Here is a 19,713-nt window from a genome sequence, read left to right as displayed (position 1 = left end):
TGACAAATTACATTAAAAAAATGAATGTTCTCTTTGTTCTGGATTGAAAATGATTCGTGTTTGCAAAAATGCAAGCAGTACACATTTAGAAGCACCATGCTGTCTGAATTAAATGTTGATTTTAAATCTTTTTTCATATCTTTTATTTCTAAAATATTCATTTGAATTAGTTTTCATAAAATTTTCTAAAAGAGTCATTAATTGATTAATTAATTTGACTTAATTAAGTCTGAATTAATTCAAATATATTCCTTAATTACGATTTTGGATTATTAAAATCTTTAATTTTGTTTTCAACCTCAGGCGTAACCCTTAAGCCCTAGCCCTAACCCTAGCTCTATGGAAATCGAACGCACCTGCTACTTTGATCATGTGACCGGGCCAAAATGGCGGCGGTAATAAAAGTGTGGGTTGTGTTATTGTGTTTACCCGGTGTGATTTTGGGCCTGTCATCAATAATTACGGTAAGTTTATCAAACAATCGAATTCCTTCATATTTAGATACCTTTCTGTTTTCTTTTTAAGTGCTGACATAACCCGTTTGCTTTTTGCGGTAGCTGTTGATTTTCAGTTCCTCCCGGAGTTAACGTTGACTATTTTACTGCAGCTGTTACTGCAGTATAGTCTTGATGGAACTCAACATGACCCCACGTAACAGTAAGTCTTAATGGAACTCAACATGACCCCACGTAACAGTAATCAAATACCCAGAAACATTCCCGTTATACAGTTAAGCACATTGAGATAGCATGATATATTACGATGGCCCATAACAACTGTCATCAGTCCTTTAACAATGATAGAGGTATAGCACGACACGACACTTTTGATCATTACGTTGTGTCGATATTGCCCATCATCAGTTTCTCAATATCGACGTCTATTATTATTGGATTATCATCATGTGAGCATTTCAACTAATTTAGTGAAATACAGTTGCACATTTATCAGGCTCAGCTGTATATACAGTAGTGTATCAGTGATATTGGCATGGCAATTAAAGTACATTCCAACTTAAACGTCATTTTGCTTTCCTGGCATCTGCTTTTAACTCAAGCAATCGGTTTGTTATTCTGCCACATGGTCCATATCTAATGGAATAAATATTTTACAATGCAGAGCTTAGAAAAACCTTCATTTTTTAGCCCACCATCATCAAATGGTGGGCTATTCAAATCGCCTTTCATCCGTGGTCTGTCATCAGCCCTTCTAATAATCCGTCCGTCATCCATCCATCCGTCCGTCTCGTTATCGCTATTTCTCAGAACGTACTGAAGGGATCTGTCTTAAATTTCATATGTAGGTTCACCTAGGGCCCTAGTTGTCTTTTAGGACCGATCGGTCATTAAGATGGCCGCCAGGCAGCCATCTTGGATTTTGATAGTTAAAGTTTGTTATTGCTATTTCTCAGAAAGTACTGAAGCGATCTGTCTCAAATTTTATATGTAGTATGTTTGAAAAAGTTTGAAAAGCAGAGAAAAGGTCTTTTTTCCCCATTGTCAGACATAGATCATTCTTTGGTGGGCGCCTAAGCCAAGATCCCTCTGGGATCTCTTGTTTTGTACTGGCAGGCAACCATTTCTCGTCAAGTATCCATGCATTCTTGTCATCATATATCATGATATATGTGTACTTGTGTGAGTACACACACATTTTCCCACATATTTTTGTAGAAATCATCATGGTAGTGTCTTCTATCAGAAGGTGACTTTATTGACATTGAGGAATCACACAGATACAGACGTGATGGAGAGAATTGGTACAAGGCAAAAAATTGTTGCTGACCAGTTTGTGACATATACTTTTATTAAAGCTTTAATTTTTTTTGATGTATGGTAAAGTTTTATAGTTGATTGTTTCTTGTTCTCTTGATCTAAGGTGCCTGGCAAGAGTTTCACTGTAGACTACACTAATAATACATTCCTGAAGGATGGGAAGCCATTCCGCTATATATCTGGAAGTATCCACTACAGTCGCATCCCACAGGCCTATTGGAAGGATAGACTCCTTAAGATGTATGCAGCAGGGTTAGATGCCATTCAGATGTGAGTATTGAAATTAAATTATGAATTACATGATTATCAGGTTACGGTAGTCTTTGTGAATTAACATTGTATTGAAAAAGAGTAGTTTGTTGCATAGATAGAACAAAGAGAAATTAAACAGTGTCTTAATTTAAATATTTCGTTTTCAAACAACTAGTGAACTACTGGCAGAAATACAAAAAAAATAACACAGGAACAAGCTTAGAGTTTCAGATAAATAGAGGCACATCTAGAATAGATCTAAGCATAACTTTGGAAATTATCTTTATTGATATATCTTAAATATATTTTTGCTTGTAACTTCAATTGAGATAGTATTGTAGATATGTTCCCTGGAATATTCATCAGCCCCTGGAGAACAAGTTCGACTTTGAGGGACAGAACAATGTGTTTCAGTTCATTTCTGTAGCCAGGGAGATAGGATTACTGGTCATTGTCAGAGCTGGACCGTACATGGATGGAGAATGGGAGTTTGTATGCATCATTTTCTCATCATTATGATTTTGAAAAAATAAATGTAAAAATAGCTAAATATTATGGATAAAAACCTTGATTTCAATAGATTACTTAACAATTTAATTATGATATTGCTGAAGTAAGATGTTAACATTTATATGTTGTTATATTGGAGCGCAATATATAAGAAGCACAATAAAAAAGAAAGAAAGTAGTTAATCATATACAAACTTGCATAAGTGACCACCTCTGTATAAAGACCAAATGCTATATACTTTTTCATGGTCCCAAATGGTCAAGTTCAACACAATGCAGTCTTTGTATAAATACCACTTGGCAGTAAAGACCATTGTTTCTTGGCTCCTTGGGTGGTCTTTACCCGGTATATACAGGTTTGAGAGTCCCTGTCACTCAGCTAGTACAGCGTTAACCTTAGAATTCCTAATAATGTTTCTGCCAGGGAGGGCTGCCAGCCTGGATTCTTCAAAAGAACCCTAACACGGTGTTCAGAACCATGGATCCAAGTGAGTAATAGATTTAGTGTATCAAAATCACTGACAACGGACGGTTATCAATACATGTATTTTAAGTTTTCTTACTATAAGTTATTGGGATACCTGGTACACATCTCAAGTTCTTTTTCTTCAAGCTGGCTTGCTTCAAAATCATATGTCATTGCTTTCAATAGTCTTTCTAAAACTACATGAATTTTAAACATCCAATATCATTATTTAGAACTAATTACGGAAATTAACATAGGTAAATAATTTAGTTGTTCTTTGCTGTTTAACTTGAATGTTGATTACAGTTTTGAAGTAATTTGAAATGTCAAAGAGTTTCTGCTCATTATTTAGAAGTTTATAAGATTTAACTCCTCCTTTCTCATGTTTTATACCATTCTTGGCATAGTGTTGTTACTTAGTAAATCCCTTAATATGCAAAATGCATTTATTTTTGTTACTTTGATCATTCATTTTGTACATTTTACTTGTATGTATGGCTTTCAAAGGACAATCTTGCATATAAGTTTGACTGATGGTACTTCAGATCCAAAACTTACCAGTGTGTTTATTTACCAGCGTACATCCATTACGCGGACCTGTGGATTGACAAGTTCCTCCCTCTGCTCCGCCCCCTCCTGTACAATAATGGTGGCCCGGTGATCATGGTCCAGATTGAAAATGAATACGGAAGTTATTTCGCCTGTGACAAGAATTACACATCACATCTTCGGGACAAGTTTGTCTCTCACTTCCAGGATGAGGTTTTACTGTTTACTACTGACGGAACTCTGGACTCCAACTTTAAGTGTGGACCTATCCCTGGTGTTTTTGCGACTACAGATTTTGGAACTTCCTGTAAGTGATATTTACAGTCACTATTTGGAGTTGATAGAAATATAGAAAAAAGAATCATTCTGTATAAATTGGTCTTATCTAGATTATACCACATAGACCACATGGCTTATATATGAATCACTGTCTGAGATATAAGAAGTTGATCATAATACAAAAATTGCCTAGAAAGAATGTAAAAATAAAAACATGCATTCTTTTTCATTAATTCTTAAGGATCTTTTTTGATGAGGTTCCAATCTCATCAAAGTCTTATTACGACCTTTGATCAAAGAGTTTTTATGAATTGAAAAATTAATTATCTTTATGTTAGTAGCAAGTTGCCATTAGAAAATGACTCATTGATAGGTGTTGCTATCCGGGGCAAATAGAATGGGATTTTAGCAATACTTGTGTAACTGGTTTTTTATTTAAACACTGTTTTTGTCAATTTGTTGGTCATAATTGAAATTTCAGTAAAATCACAGAGTATGTCAAATAGCAATATTAAAGATGCTCCACCACCGAAAAATGGTCTTTTTTCACTATCAAGAAACAAGAGCATGCGATTTTGTATTTTTCTTCAGTTACAAAATTTACTTACTTTACATCATTACCACCATGGAAAAGTTTGAGCTTCTAATTTTTTCTTCAAGTTAAAGATGCTCCATCGTCGACCAATGGTATTTTTTCACTATCAAAAACAAGAGCAGACGATTTAGTATTTTATTTCAGTTACAAAAATTACTAACTTTACACCATTACCAACATTGAAAAGTTTGAGCTTCTAATTTTACTTCAAGTTAAAAATATGAAAAATAATTAATTGCATCCCGAAAAAATTCCGTGGCACTATATCCTTTATGGAATTAAGTACTGATTGGGCATGCACCACAGGCAAAACAAATTATTTTATATGATTTTTTGTGTTAATTAGACATATATATACGCGATAAAACACCAATCATTATTCAAATAATCAATATCATTTATGCTCTGTCGGCAGTGGAGCATCTTTAAAGATATGAAAAATAATTAATTGCATCCCGAAAAAATTCCTTGGCACTATATCCTATATGGAATGAAGTACTGATTGCGCATGTATCTAAGGTAAAGTAAATTATTTTGTATTATTTTTTGTGTTAATTAGACATATATATATACACCATTAAACACCAATTATTGTTCATATAATGAATATCATTTATGTTCTGTCGGCGGTGGAGCATCTTTAAACACCACCATTTTCTTCCATTTGAAGCTATGGTTTGAAATTCTATTTCCAAAAATCAATGTTATGTGTTTGATAAGAAATTTTCTACCACAATAGTCAGTGTTATTCAACTCTCAGGGTATCAAATAAACGATGCAGCTGTTGATTAACAATTTGTTTATACCACACGTGGTATAAACTCTGTACGCGTTCTGATTGGCTGACACGGTGAACTTTGACCGAACTTCGTCTTTCTGAGTGTCGTGCCATCAATTGTCAACGTCATCAATTATCGAGTGACGTCATGCTATGCTGTGATCGCCGCTTGACGCCAAAACTGCTGTTGGATAGCGTACTTAGCCTCGTCGTAGTTCTATCGGCTAAAAGCGGATATAATTTTGGTAGAAACAGGTCACACGACTCGTGGTTGTTGGATATGTAATTTATTCCACACGAGTGAGTTATTTTTTAAAAAATAACTCGAGTGAGTTATTTTTTAAAAAATAACTCACTCGTGTGGAATAAATTCCATATCCAACAGCCACTCGTTGTGTAACCTCTATTTGATATGTGTAGTCATAGGAAGTTTTTACTCTTATTTACCTCAGCAGAGAAGATTCTTATGTATCTTTTATCATAAAATGACACTTTTGAATATTGTAAGAAACAATTTCCCTCAATTGTTATTACATGTCATTATTATCAATATTTGACATTCAAAAAATTATTTTCAGAATTATATGATAATGTATTTCAGACAGTCCAGAGAGAGGATTTAGGCCACTGAGAAATTATCAGCCTAAAGGACCATTGGTAAGTTGTTTACTTTTACAATGCAGTTGTGCCTGTACCGTAATCACTCTTAAGATTGATAAATTAACTCGGTAAGTGAACATACCTATGTACATGTACGTCTACTGTAACAGTATAAGGTTAAATCAATGTTCTTTATGACTGGTGTGTAATGTAAGAGAACTCAAAGTTCTATATTCATTACTTGTAGCATAATGACTTTTTCTGGTGGTCACTTTGTTCTATTATTACAGTTTTAGGTGACTGATGTATTCACTGTTTCAGGTGAACTCAGAGTTCTACACGGGATGGTTAGACCACTGGGGTCACCGTCACCAAACTGTGAGTAGGCTGTTGGTATCCGTGATGTTAGACATCCTTCTCAACTATGGAGCCAGTGTAAACATGTGAGTAACTATAGATTCACGCCATTACTCTTTGTATTGGCTTAAGGAATACTTCATTTTTAATTTCAACAATATTTCATTCATATTAACATTCAAGGGCTATGGTGGTTGAGTGGCTAAGGTGCCCCGACATATCACCACCATGCCCTCCAATTCTAAGTCGCAATCCATGTAGGGCAGTTGCCTGGTACTGACCACCTGGTACTGACCACTTGTTGATGGCTTTTCGCTGGGTACTCCTCTTTTCCATCACCTCCTAAACCTGACATGTTTTTAAATGACTCTAGCTATTAATAAGACTTTAAACCAATGAAATTAAATTATTCAATAGTCATCAGCCTATGTAAGTTCTCAATATAGAAAGTTTTCAAATTCTGAACAAAAAAATACTATGGTTTTCAAATGCTTAACAGCAATACAATTATTACTGAATAGTACAGAATATGAATGTAGCATAAACCATTGCTAATATGACTCAAACAATGCACATTTAGATGAATTGATCTTCATTTACAGGTACATGTTTGAAGGAGGAACAAACTTCGGATACTGGAATGGTGGGTTAATTAAAGCTTAGAAACAAAATGTCAGAACAGTTTGGATATTTGCTTTACAAGCCTAGAGCTTAGAAACAAAATGTCTGAACAGTTTGGATATTTGCTTTACAAGCCTAGAGCTTAGAAACAAAATGTCAAAACAGTTTAGATATTTGCTTTAGAAGCATAGAGCTTACTCAGAAATAAAATGTCGGAGCAGTTTGGATATTTGCATTACAAGCCTAGAGCTCAGAAATAAAATGTCAGAACAGTTTGGATATTTGCTTTACAAGCACAGAGCATAGAAATAAAATGTCGGAATAGTTTGGATATTTGCTTTAGAAGCCTAGAGCTTAGAATTAAAATGCCAGAACAGTTTGGATATTTGCTTTACAAGCCTAGAGCTTAGAATTAAAATGTCAGAACAGTTTGGATATTTGCTTTACAAGCCTATAGAATTTAGAAACAAAATGTCAGAACAGTTTGGATATTTGCTTTACAAGCCTAGAGCTTAGAATTAAAATGTCAGAACACAAGCCTAGAGCTTAGAAACAAAATGTCAGAACAGTTTGGATATTTGCTTTACAAGCCTAGAGCTTAGAAACAAAATGTCAGAACAGTTTGGATATTTGCTTTACAAGCCTAGAGCTTAAAAACAAAATGTCAGAACAGTTTGGATATTTGTTTTAGAAGCCTAGAGCTTAGAATTAAAATGTCAGAATAGTTGAGATATTTGCTTTAGAAACCTAAAGCTTAGAAATAAAATGTCAGAACAGTTTGGATATTTGATTTACAAGCCTAGAGTTTAAAAACAAAATGTCTGAACAGTTTGGATATTTGATTTACAAGCCTACAGTTTAAAAACAAAATGTCAGAACAGTTTGGATATTTGCTTTACAAGCATAGAGCTTAGAAATAAAATGTCAGAACAGTTTCAATATTTACTATACAAGCCTCAACAGTAAATAACAAATAAATCATTCTCATATCTTTTAGGAAGATACTGTTATCTTAAATACTACTTGTGTGCCTAATATTAAACTTATCTAAGGTAACCTATGCTTAACTTAGTTGTTTCCATGGCAACGGTACAAAACCAAAGATAAGATGACAGAGTGTAATTGAGACCTTATGTATTCTTGTTCCATAGGAGCTGATGATTTGCCCTATCTACCAGTCCCCACAAGTTACGACTACGATGCTCCACTCTCAGAAGCAGGGGACATAACTGAGAAATACAAGGACATCGCTCGTGTCATCTCTAAGGTAATCAGAGTGGGTTGACCTGCAAAATTTTCAAGGCAGTATAAAGAATTAGGGGCATTTTATGTGGTATATAACTATATATGTCTACCATTCTGTTAGAAAAAAAATAATTCTCATGATATTTCCATATCTATATACTATTTTTTATGAAATCTCCAATATATATATCACAGTTAATAGTCTAAATATTTGAATGACTTAAAAAAATTCCTAAATCACACTGACAAAAACAAAACACAAAACAAAAGGTAGAGAGGATATAATGACTACTTTTCAGAGAAGGTTTTATTTTGAATTATAGAAATCTCATCGTAAAACGGTACTTCTATATTGGGAATATTTCTATTTTACAGTTCAAGCCGTTACCACCGATCTCTTTCCCGCCGTCTACACCCAAGGCCAACTATGGATCAATACAGATGCACTTTGTAAGTAATAAATGACTTGGTTTTTCTCCTGGTGTATTATTGTGATAATTACTATGTTACTGGCAGTCTGAATCCAGTTATATTGGATATTGGTTTTCTCCAAGTTTAAGAAGAGAAACTGTAACAATACCTGGTACTTATTGTATACGTCTGTATTTTATATCCCACCATTTATCATATGGCTTATTGCCATTGTTTTTGTAGGTTGGATCAGTCCTCGACTTGCTTGATCATCTGACATCTGGACCACCAATTAAATCACAGTATCCTGTTTCTATGGAAGCCATTGGTCAGGTTTGTGATATATGTTGAGGTTTCTACAAGCACTGGTCTTATTATTGTTTAGAAGTTAATTTACAATTTGTATTAACAATTTACTGATATTTAAAATTACCTAGATATTTAATTTAGTCATAGAATTAGTCACCAATCAATTAATTGCCAATCCAGAGGCAGAGGTAATTTATCCAACTTTTCTCAGATGATTTGAGAGGTACTGTTTTATCTAAGTTAACATTGGTTCTTAATTGTTTATTACAGTTTCAAGGCTTTACCCTGTACAGACACACCCTGACTAGCGATCTACAGAAGGGCACAGTTATCAACGTCCCTGGAGTGAGGGACCGCGCCTATGTCATGATCAATAAGGTATCTTTCTTAAGTTCTTTTCATGCTTATTACATCATCTAGTGTATGTACCATTTATAGAAGTCAAATTATGGAATTTTCTTCTTGTCGTCATACTTACAGAGGACACATTTGTACCATTACTTTATACAAAGTTTCACTTTACATTTCCAGGTGTCTGTTGGGGTGTTGATGAGAGATACACAAACGTCCCTGTCTATTACTGGTTTGAAGGGTCAGAATCTGGATATACTGGTTGAAAATCAAGGCCACATCACATTTAACAAGGGAATTAATGATAATTTAAAGGTAGGTGCTAGTGAGGGTAAAAAACATCTGAAATGATAAACTCTTCTTAGCAATCGAACGCTTTTTGTCATGTAAGGTTTTAAACTAGCCTAGGGGGAGATAATTAACAATTATTATCTCTGAAAGTTTAGAAGTTTCTTTAGAATTAGAGATTTAGTCATAGAATTAATTGCCAATGCAGAGCAGAGGTAATTTATCCAACTTTCAAATATTCACTGGTTTTATATACATGTGTAATAATAGCATTATATAAGAGGGGAGATAATTAACCTAGAATTATAATTCAGCCATAAAATCTTAACTGAATACAACTAAAGTGGTACGCCTTGTTATAAATACTTTAAATGTAGAGAAGAATCTAAAATTTAAACTCATTTATGTGACATGATTATTGTGAAATAGAACTTTAACACCAGTGATTTTTGTTGGTGACAGGGCATCATACAGAATGTTACACTGGCTGGTCAGGTGGTCCAGGGCTGGACAATGTACCCATTACAGCTGGACAAGTACTTCTCAATGTCTAAGAAACACAGGTCAGTACTGGCTATCTTATTAAAACTTAATCGTTTTTATTATCATGGTTTAATGGTAGAGGGCATACTGTCTATGTCTTCACCTCCCATAACGTCCTATTGTAACGTCCTTATATGTAGTGTATAGTACAGGGGAAAAACTCAGGCAAAAATAATAGAAATGTTGAAATTTAGCATTTCAGAAAATTACCACGTCTTCTGTAAAGAACCATGATTTTGGTACCATTTTTGATAAAATAAGGAACCCTGTCATACACCTGTACTGGGTAACTTTAATTTGGCCATAGAACAGGCCCCTGTGATATTTTTGAATTTTTAAAATGTGTTTCAAGGGTTGTCATCAATGTTGACATTTAGTTTTGATAAAATTGGTTTGTGGGCAAATTTCCATTTTTTGTGAAAGTTGTCCTTTAAGTTTTTTGTTTTCTTTCGTTTTCTTTGATAGAATCCATCAACAGGATGTGACATTTGACCCTAAAGTTCCGTCCCTGTATGTGGGTGAACTGACCATTTCATCAGATGTCCAGGATACATACCTGGATGTGACGGGATGGAAGAAGGTTGGTATTTGTTACAGATCTAACCTTTAATTTCAATACAAATTTAAGTTTGCGGATATATAATGAATGAACATTTGAAATTGTGTGATGTGGTGTAAATCCAATGAAAAGGTAAATCACATGTATGAAGATGATATTATATAGCTTGCCGTTTTTGCTTGGGAAAATTTTTTCTTTAAGTTTTAGCAGTTATAAATTTTCGTGATATGACTTTAAGGGTACATGTGATAAGAAAATTTCTCAATATTTCGTGTATCAAAATATTGCACTCAGAGTAAAATCCCATGAAATTGTAAAAATATCCTCCCTGAATATTAAAGAACTCTATATATTAATTGGAGTAATTTTGAAAGAAATGTCTTAATGAATATGTTCTTAATTGTTCAACTGTCTCAGAAACCGTTAACTTATTCACTATTTACTCATCACAGGGTCAAGTGTTCATCAAGTCCCAGTCGATGGTAAACCTTGGGCGGTACTGGCCCCTAAAGGGTCCCCAAGAGCGCCTGTTTGTTCCAGGGCCTTACCTACAGGGAGGCCCTAAACCCAATCAGATACTGCTGGTGGAACTGGAGGCTAGTCCATGTGTAGCCAATCAAACGTGTGTGGTCAAGTTTGTGGACACGCCTCTTATCAATGGACCAGTGACCAGACACAGATTCAATTTAACTAGTGGTGACATACACTGAAATTTTATACATACCTCAGTCAATATGATCCTGTTTTAAGGTGTGGAGAAGGAAGAAATATGAAATGTACTTATACATTCCAGCCAAAGTCTCGCCTACAAAGATTTGAAATCATTCACTGACACAGTTATCTCCCATTGTGAGCTGGTATTTTATTGTTTTGGTTAATACTTGATTACTCAAAACTGCAATTACATGGATCCAAATTTGTCATTTAACTTAATTCATAGCACGTTTTAAATTAGTAATAATTGTCTTTTTATATATGTTTAGAAATCCATTATATATTGCTACAATTATACCTTTTGACTATTTCATTTTGTATTTTATTGTTATACTTGCTATTGTTTCAGATACATGTAATTGTGGTGTCAATAGTACACTACAGATATACTATTACAAATAAGAATTTGAAGTTCACCAATGACAGTGACAATGACATTTTTTATTCTCATAAACTGAAGTTTAGGAGGATAAAAAATGTCATTGTCATTGTCCCCATTGTCATGTTATTTTGAAGTTGCATTTGTATGTGGCTGATCAGTCAAGTGCTCTGTGTATGTTTACACCTGTCTTTAAACAGTTTAATGGGTCTATAACGTTGTAGCTGGACATTACCAGAAATGTCTTTTATAGGCTTAAATGTATAGCAGGCTGGACATAATGGCCTTTATGGAGCTAGAATGACCTGAACTAATGATATTTCTGGCTCCCTAATCCTCAGTGATAACTTGTAATTCTTTATGAAACAGCTTCATGACCCTGTGATATTCATGGTGGTCGAAACACTTCCCATTTTGTTGATCTTTAGTTTTGTGAACATGTTATTTTCTGTACATGTCTTGGTTTTATTACTATGCTATACAAACACTTTATGTTTACCTGGTGGTGAAACAATCAAATGGTGACATATTTTAATGTTATTTTGCTTTTTACTGCCCAGCCTGTGTTTGATAATTATATACTATTATATAAGTTGGCAGAATCAGGACTAACACCTCCCATACATGTGATTCCTTCCTTCCTCTTCCTGAACCACCTATCCCAAACAATTGGCGTCCTCCCATCACCCAACGTCAAACCCGATATCTGTGATCAAACATAAGTCTCCTAATATAATGTCTCATTCTGCATGTACATATATATGTTAATTGACTAACATCAAAAGTGAGAAATTGTTTTTCATTTAGATGGAATTATGTATGCAAATTTTTTTTGATATACATGTTATGAAAATGGACAATAAATGAATTCTAATTAATTTGCTAATGGTAATTTTTCTGACCAATCAAGATTTTTTTCTCCAATTGATCTACTTTCATGTAGTATCATCTCCTCATCACCCATTCTTCCATCTTTAATTTGTAAAACATCACCCATTCTTCCATCTTTAATTTGTAAAACAAAGTAAATTTATAGATCTGTCGAAAATCCGGAAGACCCAGAGCACTGATAATTGTTCTGTAAAAGTTTTCTAACAAATGACCTTAACCCAATTTCCATGTCATGGGGATTAATGTATAATATAACATTATGTATGTCTTATAATTTAAAAAAAATAATCATGGATACTAGCCACATTGTGATAAGTAAAACTGCCAAAATGTAATTATCTTATTTTTGTTTCATATTGCAAAAATTTTAGAAGATAAGTACATGTATTCAGAAATAAAGACTTCAAGTAACAAATGGAAACGGAGGATTTATCAATATTAAAAGATTACAATTTAACGTTGAAAAAAAAAAAAACAGTTCTTCTCATCATTCTTTATAAAAGATAAGAAAGGAAAAGAGAAAAGTTTGAAATTTTTTTATTTCTACCACCTGGCAATTATGGTTAAAGTGAGACATTTCCATGACAGCAAATACGGACTAGTACAAAACACGTCATACATAATAAGTCGTATACATAGATATGAAGGACTATTATCACAATACAATTTATTGATACATGTATCATAAATGGAATGTTTCACTATAGATCACAAACAATACTACAAAATTGGTACATGAAGCACAATATGATTTGGGCATTTATTTTGTAAACTGAATTTTATCTCAAAAAAGTATCATGTACAATGCACTTGAAATATTATGTTCTTAGTTTTAAGACAAGCTTATTTAAAACATCGCATCTTCAAAAGCCACAACAGAATTGATTGGTTCTATATCAAAATAGATTATGTGTACCAGGGTGCACAACTTCGCTAGCCAAGGGTATTTAGTACAATACTCTTGGCTAGGTACATTAATATTGCAAATCAATTACTTGATCTTCATTAAGTTTAATTTACTGGTATTTATTTATTATTTTCACAGTATTTAATTTGAAGAATGACATTACAACCTGATTTCAAATTCTTTTCATGTTCTCAATACAAAAGAAAAAAACAATCTTCTTTGAGCACAATAATGGAATCACAAAATTATTCATGTATATACCCAAGCAAAAACAATTAAATGTATCTTGAACTTGTATACACAGCTTAGCAATTTATCCAACGAGGTATTAAATATAAACATGTAGATGAAGGGGAGATAATCAGCAACATATATTGTATTGATGATACAAGAACATATGTTTACAATATATAAGTACAGCAACCGCAATAAAACATAGAACATGTAACTCTATATCATTAGGAACAAAACAACTAAACATCGCCTGCTCATTATAAAAAATGAGGAACAAAACAGCTAAACATCGTCTGCTCATTATAATAAATGAGGAACAAAACAGCTAAACATTGCCTGCTCATTATAAAAAATGAGGAACAAAACAGCTAAACATTGCCTGCTCATTATAAAAAAATGAGGAACAAAACAGTTAAACATTGCCTGCTCATTATAAAAAATGAGGAACAAAACAGCTAAACATTGCCTGCTCATTATAATAAATGAGGAACAAAACAGCTAAACATTGCCTGCTCATTATAAAAAATGAGGAACAAAACAGCTAAACATTGCCTGCTCATTATAATAAATGAGGAACAAAACAGCTAAACATTGCCTGCTCATTATAAAAAAAAGTATCAAAATAATTTAAATCCTGAGGAAAAATAATTAAATATTAGAAAATGTTTCAAAACAAAACACAGTAATTTGCCTTTACAATTCTATTATATCAATTTGTAAATTCATTTCCATAAAGAATTTTGAACCAAATCTTTCACAAAAGTAATTCAGAGTTAATAAATACATCACCATACATGTACTAAATGTATATACAATTACAATAAACAACCTCAGTTTAAAGATGCTCCACCACTGACAAATGGTATTTTTCACTATCAAAAACAGGAGATGATTTAGTATTTTTCTTCAGTTACAAATGTTACTTACTTTACACCATTATCACCATTGAAAAGTTTGAGTTTCTAATTTTACTTCAAGTTAAAACCATGAAAAATATTTATTTGCATCCTGAAAAAATTCTGTGGCACTGTATCATATATGGAATGAGTAATGATTGCGCATGCACCAAAGGCAAAATAATTTATTTCATTTTTTTTAGCGTTATTTGACATATATATATATACACACCAATTATTGTTCAAATGATGAATATTAATTATGCTCTGCCGGTGGTGGAGCATCTTTAAATATTCTTTTGTAAATGATAAACCTCCAATAACCCCAGTTAGATGAAATGTGACCAACAGCTGCTATATAAAGCTTATATAATAACTTATGCAAGCAAGTGATAACACATCAACAAATCAACTGTCCAATTTTGCCTTTGCAATATGGCCTCCAATGTCGTCGAAGAAGTCAATGTGAGCCCCACTATCATACTGGTCCTGTTGTAGTAGCTCTACCAGCTTATTTATAGATGTGTCACAATCCAGAGTGTTCCCTTCTGTGTGCATGGCTACAATGAACAGAATAACAATTCTTATATCGGATATATACATTTCAGAAAACTTAAAACAAAAAGTTCATGGAAACTCATAAAGTGAAAATCAAAACAAAAAATGTTTGAAATAAATTTTAAATTAAATTAAAAATGTATGTAATTAAGGCATATATGTCCCCGCCTCCACTCCATGTAGTCGGGGCATCTAGTTGACCATTGACTTTTAGCAGATTCAGGAGTCAAATCACAATTTCTCAGATATCTGAAGAGTCAAAACATATGAGACATGTGCTTTAAACTCAAGAGTCAAATCTGATTTTTGGGAACCAAAAACATACTCTCTGGATGCCCTGGTAGTGATGTTCACTCACTGTACAAAGTTGGTCAGGACATTGCCGGAAGAACCTGAATCAATGGGAGGGATGTATGTGCTAAGATTTTCAATGACCTAACAGAGGAAAAATGAAAATAATAAAAAACATTATTCTATGTCTATATCTTGGACTTAGCGACAATTTCGTGTCTATACCTTGAAACATATCTCTTGTTGTGCGATCCAAGGTATCCTCCCGACACGCTCGCTGCATATCCGTTTCACAAGGTCCTGGAGCGTAATTAAGGACGCGGATGGATGGATTCTCGACCGCCATTACTCTGAAAAACATATCCCTAGCTGCTTTCCCTACAACATAAAAAATATTGTAAACAAAAGGATGCTGGAGAGCAAAGTAAATAGTTATAAAATCACAAATTGAGAAACTTTTTTAGCCTAAAATTTTCTTCGTTATTTTACAGAATCGATTGAAATCTTGGAATATATAATTAATTAACCAATCCATTGATGAATTTACAGGGTAAACAGTGGAATATAAGGATGGCGAGTTCACCATTAATCATTCTTTTTAGATAGCATAGGGCATGAAGTTAATACTACACAGCAAAATTTCATGTACATTTGTACGTGCATGCAGCAATATCTTTACAATGGCATGTACGGTGGAGTTATTTACCTGTACAATATAGAGAAAACGAAGGTACCGGCTGAATAGCGACTAAAGAAGAAATATGCACAACTGATCGCCCTTTAGAAGAGTTTGAAAATTTTTTAAGGAACTGAGAGTTAAGTAAAATCATGCCAGAAACGTTCATATCAAAGTTCGCTTGAACAGTTTGTACATCCGATAAGTCACTAGCGTACTTCGTGTTGTCACCAAGAGTTCCGGCATTATGGACGATCACCGATTGCTCGAAGTCGTCTGCCGTTACATTGTATTCTTTAAACACACTGTCAAATAATGTATCGTAAATCGTTTGGTCAAGATTACCCTGATCAAACTTTTTGACCGCAATTGTCAAATTAGGGTTATTTTCAAGGATTTCTGATTTCACAACATCCAGATTCGATACATTTCTTGATAACAGAATAAACAATGAAGTAGATGGAAATTTCGAGGCGAAGATTTTGGCGACAGACTTTCCAAGACCTCTGCTAGCGCCTGTTATCACTACACAGGCTTTCCTGGAGAACATGTCATTTGCAGCAGCCGCCATTTTGAAATCGATAATATAAAGACCTGAGGATTTCCGAACGACTTATCATATCAGGGCGCATTCGTTATGATAGGTTCACAAGTATGTACCCGGCGACCACTTGGCCCCGTTTGCCCGAAACGTGGTGCGCCGTGAAATTTTGGCTATTTTTGTCTTTGTATTCAAGTTGAGCTACTAGGTCGTGTGAAGATTTGCCACGGTCTTTTACGGATTACGTTGTTGACCGTGGATATAGGGAAAAGGGCAGTTCCCGGAGGTTAAAGGAGCACGGTGTCACTACGTTCTCCCTAGGCCTGTTACGATCTGATGAGGTCTGCTACATGTACGTTTCACACGTTTTGATCAAGCTCCGATACGTTTTTCACGGTCCGCCAAGGCTTACTAGCGATGAAAGTCTGAAGCCGGGCTTTTTTTTAGAGCAAATGAAACAATATTTAATGCCTAAAATTTCATTTAATACACATTTTAATTACAAAATGTGTTAAAAGAAAAGAAAATCTAATATATATTTGGTATAAACATACAATTATTATATATTTAATGTATTGTATAGTAGCTAAGTAACACAAGAGGCAGAAGATATGCAACTGCTCAACAGTTACTATTCCAGAACTCCCCAATAGAATTGCGAATGCCTTCCTACTGCTCGAGACTTCTTCAATGAAAAATTACCACATACATGTACATCCAGATATATGAAACAATGTACTATTCTTCAATGTGACATAGACTTAAGCTACCATTGTTTGAGGGTTTGAGAAAAAATAAACCCCTGACTCGTTTTCAGATTTTGCTGATTCTTGCTATTAATGCACCAAATTACCGTGCAAGTGCATGTAGGGGCCATTTTGATTCTGATATCAAGGATATGGGTAGTTCACAATGGCATTGCTCATTGTTAAATGTTCAACATTAACATAAAGATGGAGAATTACACAAAAACTGTCACTAAAGATTTCAAAAGTTTAATATAGCCATGTGTTTCTACGCAAATATGGTTTTTCTCTGTAATGGTTCTCACTTAATCTGCCTTTTGTAATAATATCTTTGATATAATTTGATGGTTAAAATGTGTTTGATAATGGCTGCTTCTATTTATTAATACAAATAATTCCAAGAAGTATCAAATATGTACCAGGCTGGGCAATGATACTCCATCTAGTTTTTCTCGCAACGTAAGACCGTAAAAGGACGCAACACGCCGTATCACGTCGGGCTTACAACCGCTACAAGCCGTGTTGTGCCTAGACAGAACGCATCGAAACGGCTATCATCCACCTTGGCTTGCCCTAAAAACCGTGACAAACCTGGACAAACCGACACAAAACGTTCAGCCAATCTGCATCAGCCGTGATAAAACGAAGAAGAAGAAGAAAAAAAACGCAACAGAACGTCACAAAACTTGAAATCACCGTGAGATTCCGGGGAACGTGTATGCTGCCCGTTCCACCACGGACCGTGTGAAAGTTTTGTTACGGCCTCGTACGCGTTGTTACGTTTTGTAACGTCAATCCCGTTTTATTACGTCCTGTGGCGTTCACCATCTGTACCGTGACTGCCGTGGCAAATTTTTTGACAGTTTAAAAATCTGACACGGCACCCACGATAATTACGGCCGCTCACGTTTGTCTATCACGTTCTTCAGCGTTGTCTCATGTTGTTTCGCGGTCACCACTTTTTGTCCACGGTGGCCTGAAACGGGGCTGCCGTGGCCGCCGGAAACAGTGTAAACCTAGCATAAGGTTAAACACGTGCACGTTTAGAACTGTATCAATATCAGATTTAGAATATTTTTGTAGCTGGTATGTTGAAGCTGTTGTTGTGGCTTTATTGTTAATCTGTCATTGTGACATACAAAGTGTTGCCAAGTATACGTGTATGTATTTATGCTAGGTTTACACTTTGTTCCCGGCGACCACGGTAGCCCCGTTTGCCCGGAACGTGGTGCGCCGTGGAATTTTGGCTATTTTTGTCTCTGTATTCAAGTTGAGCTAGGTCTTGTAACGTTTTGCCACGGTCTTTTACGGATTACGTGGTAGACCGTGGATATAGGGGAAAGTGCTGTTCCCGGAGGTTAAAGGTACACTACGGCTTTAGCACGGTCTATCAAGGATACCACTACGTTCTCTCTAGGCCTGTTACGATCTGAAGAGGTCTGCTACGTTTTACACGTTTTGATCAAACTCCGATACGTTTTTCACGGTCCGCGAAGGCTTACTAGGGATGAAAGTCTGATGCCGGGCTTTTTTGGAGCAAATGAAACAATACTTATTGCCGAAAATGTCATTTCAAACACGTTTTGATTACAAAATTATAATTATCATAGCCAAGTGTTTCTACGCAAATATTTTTTTTCTGAAATGGTTCTCACTTAATCTGCCTTTTGAAATAATAGCTTTGGTATAATATGATGATTTAAATGTGTTTGATAATGACTATTTCTATTTATTAATACAAATTACTCCATGAAGTAGAAAATATGTACCGGGCCAGGCAATCAGATATTGCTTGCAACGCAAGACCGTAATAAGACGCAACACGCCGTATCACGTCGGGCTTTCAACCGCTACAAGCCGTGATGTGCCTTGACAGAACGCATCGAAATGGCTATCTTCCACCTTGGCTTGCCGTCAAAGCCTTGACAAACCTGGACAAAACGGCACAAAACGTGCAGCCAATCTGCATCAACCGTGATAAAACGTGGAAAAAACTCAACAGAACGCCAAAAAACTTGAAATCACCGTGAAATTCCGGGGAACGTGCTTGCTGCCCGTTCCACCACGGACCGTCTGGACGTTTTGTTACGGCCTCGTACGCACTGTTAGGTTTTGTTACGTCAATCCCGTTTTATTACGTCATGTGGCGTTCACCATCAGTACCGTGACTACCGTGGCAAATTTTTTGACAGTTTAAAAATCTGGCACGGCATCCACGGTATTCACGGCCGCTTACGTTTGTCTATCACGTCCTTCTGCGCTGTCTCACGTTGTCTCGCGGTCACCACGTTTTGTCCACGGTGGTCTGAAACGGGGCTGCCGTGGCCGCCGGGAACATAGTGTAAACCTAGCATTATTGCTCGACAAAATACTACATCAAGTCACAATAAAG

The 19,713-nt window shown here is 35.0% G+C and overlaps 2 protein-coding genes across 3 annotated transcripts; one reads left to right on the top strand and one right to left on the bottom strand.

Annotated features, from left to right (window-relative positions):
• The first annotated feature begins 317 nt into the window (after positions 1–317).
• Positions 318–12,887, top strand: LOC138314869 (beta-galactosidase-like). 2 transcript variants are annotated; one of them, XM_069255463.1, is made up of 16 exons: positions 318–464; positions 1,879–2,045; positions 2,369–2,519; positions 2,962–3,025; positions 3,581–3,859; positions 5,806–5,861; positions 6,126–6,247; positions 6,764–6,804; positions 7,934–8,049; positions 8,403–8,477; positions 8,682–8,771; positions 9,018–9,125; positions 9,279–9,413; positions 9,849–9,949; positions 10,395–10,509; positions 10,941–12,887. In XM_069255463.1, the coding sequence occupies exons 1-16, from the start codon at positions 387–389 to the stop codon at positions 11,196–11,198; spliced, it is 1,956 nt and encodes a 651-aa protein (XP_069111564.1). In that variant the 5' UTR covers positions 318–386; the 3' UTR covers positions 11,199–12,887. The 2 variants fall into 2 exon arrangements, with proteins under 2 accessions (XP_069111564.1, XP_069111565.1); XM_069255464.1 differs by lacking the exon at positions 318–464 and adding an exon at positions 577–657.
• A 106-nt stretch (positions 12,888–12,993) lies between these two features.
• LOC138314872 (sepiapterin reductase-like) lies at positions 12,994–16,880 on the bottom strand. Its single transcript, XM_069255468.1, has 3 exons — positions 16,065–16,880; positions 15,584–15,736; positions 12,994–15,069 (listed from the first exon to the last, which is right to left on the bottom strand). Exons 1-3 carry the CDS (start codon positions 16,603–16,605, stop codon positions 14,918–14,920), a joined length of 846 nt encoding a protein of 281 aa, XP_069111569.1. The 5' UTR covers positions 16,606–16,880; the 3' UTR covers positions 12,994–14,917.
• Between the last annotated feature and the right edge of the window lie 2,833 nt (positions 16,881–19,713).

The sequence above is a fragment of the Argopecten irradians genome, chromosome 2 (assembly GCF_041381155.1).
Source record: "Argopecten irradians isolate NY chromosome 2, Ai_NY, whole genome shotgun sequence".
NCBI lineage: Eukaryota > Metazoa > Mollusca > Bivalvia > Pectinida > Pectinidae > Argopecten > Argopecten irradians.
The sequence above is the reverse complement of the archived record's forward strand: the minus strand, read 5'-3'. Positions and strand labels throughout refer to the sequence as shown.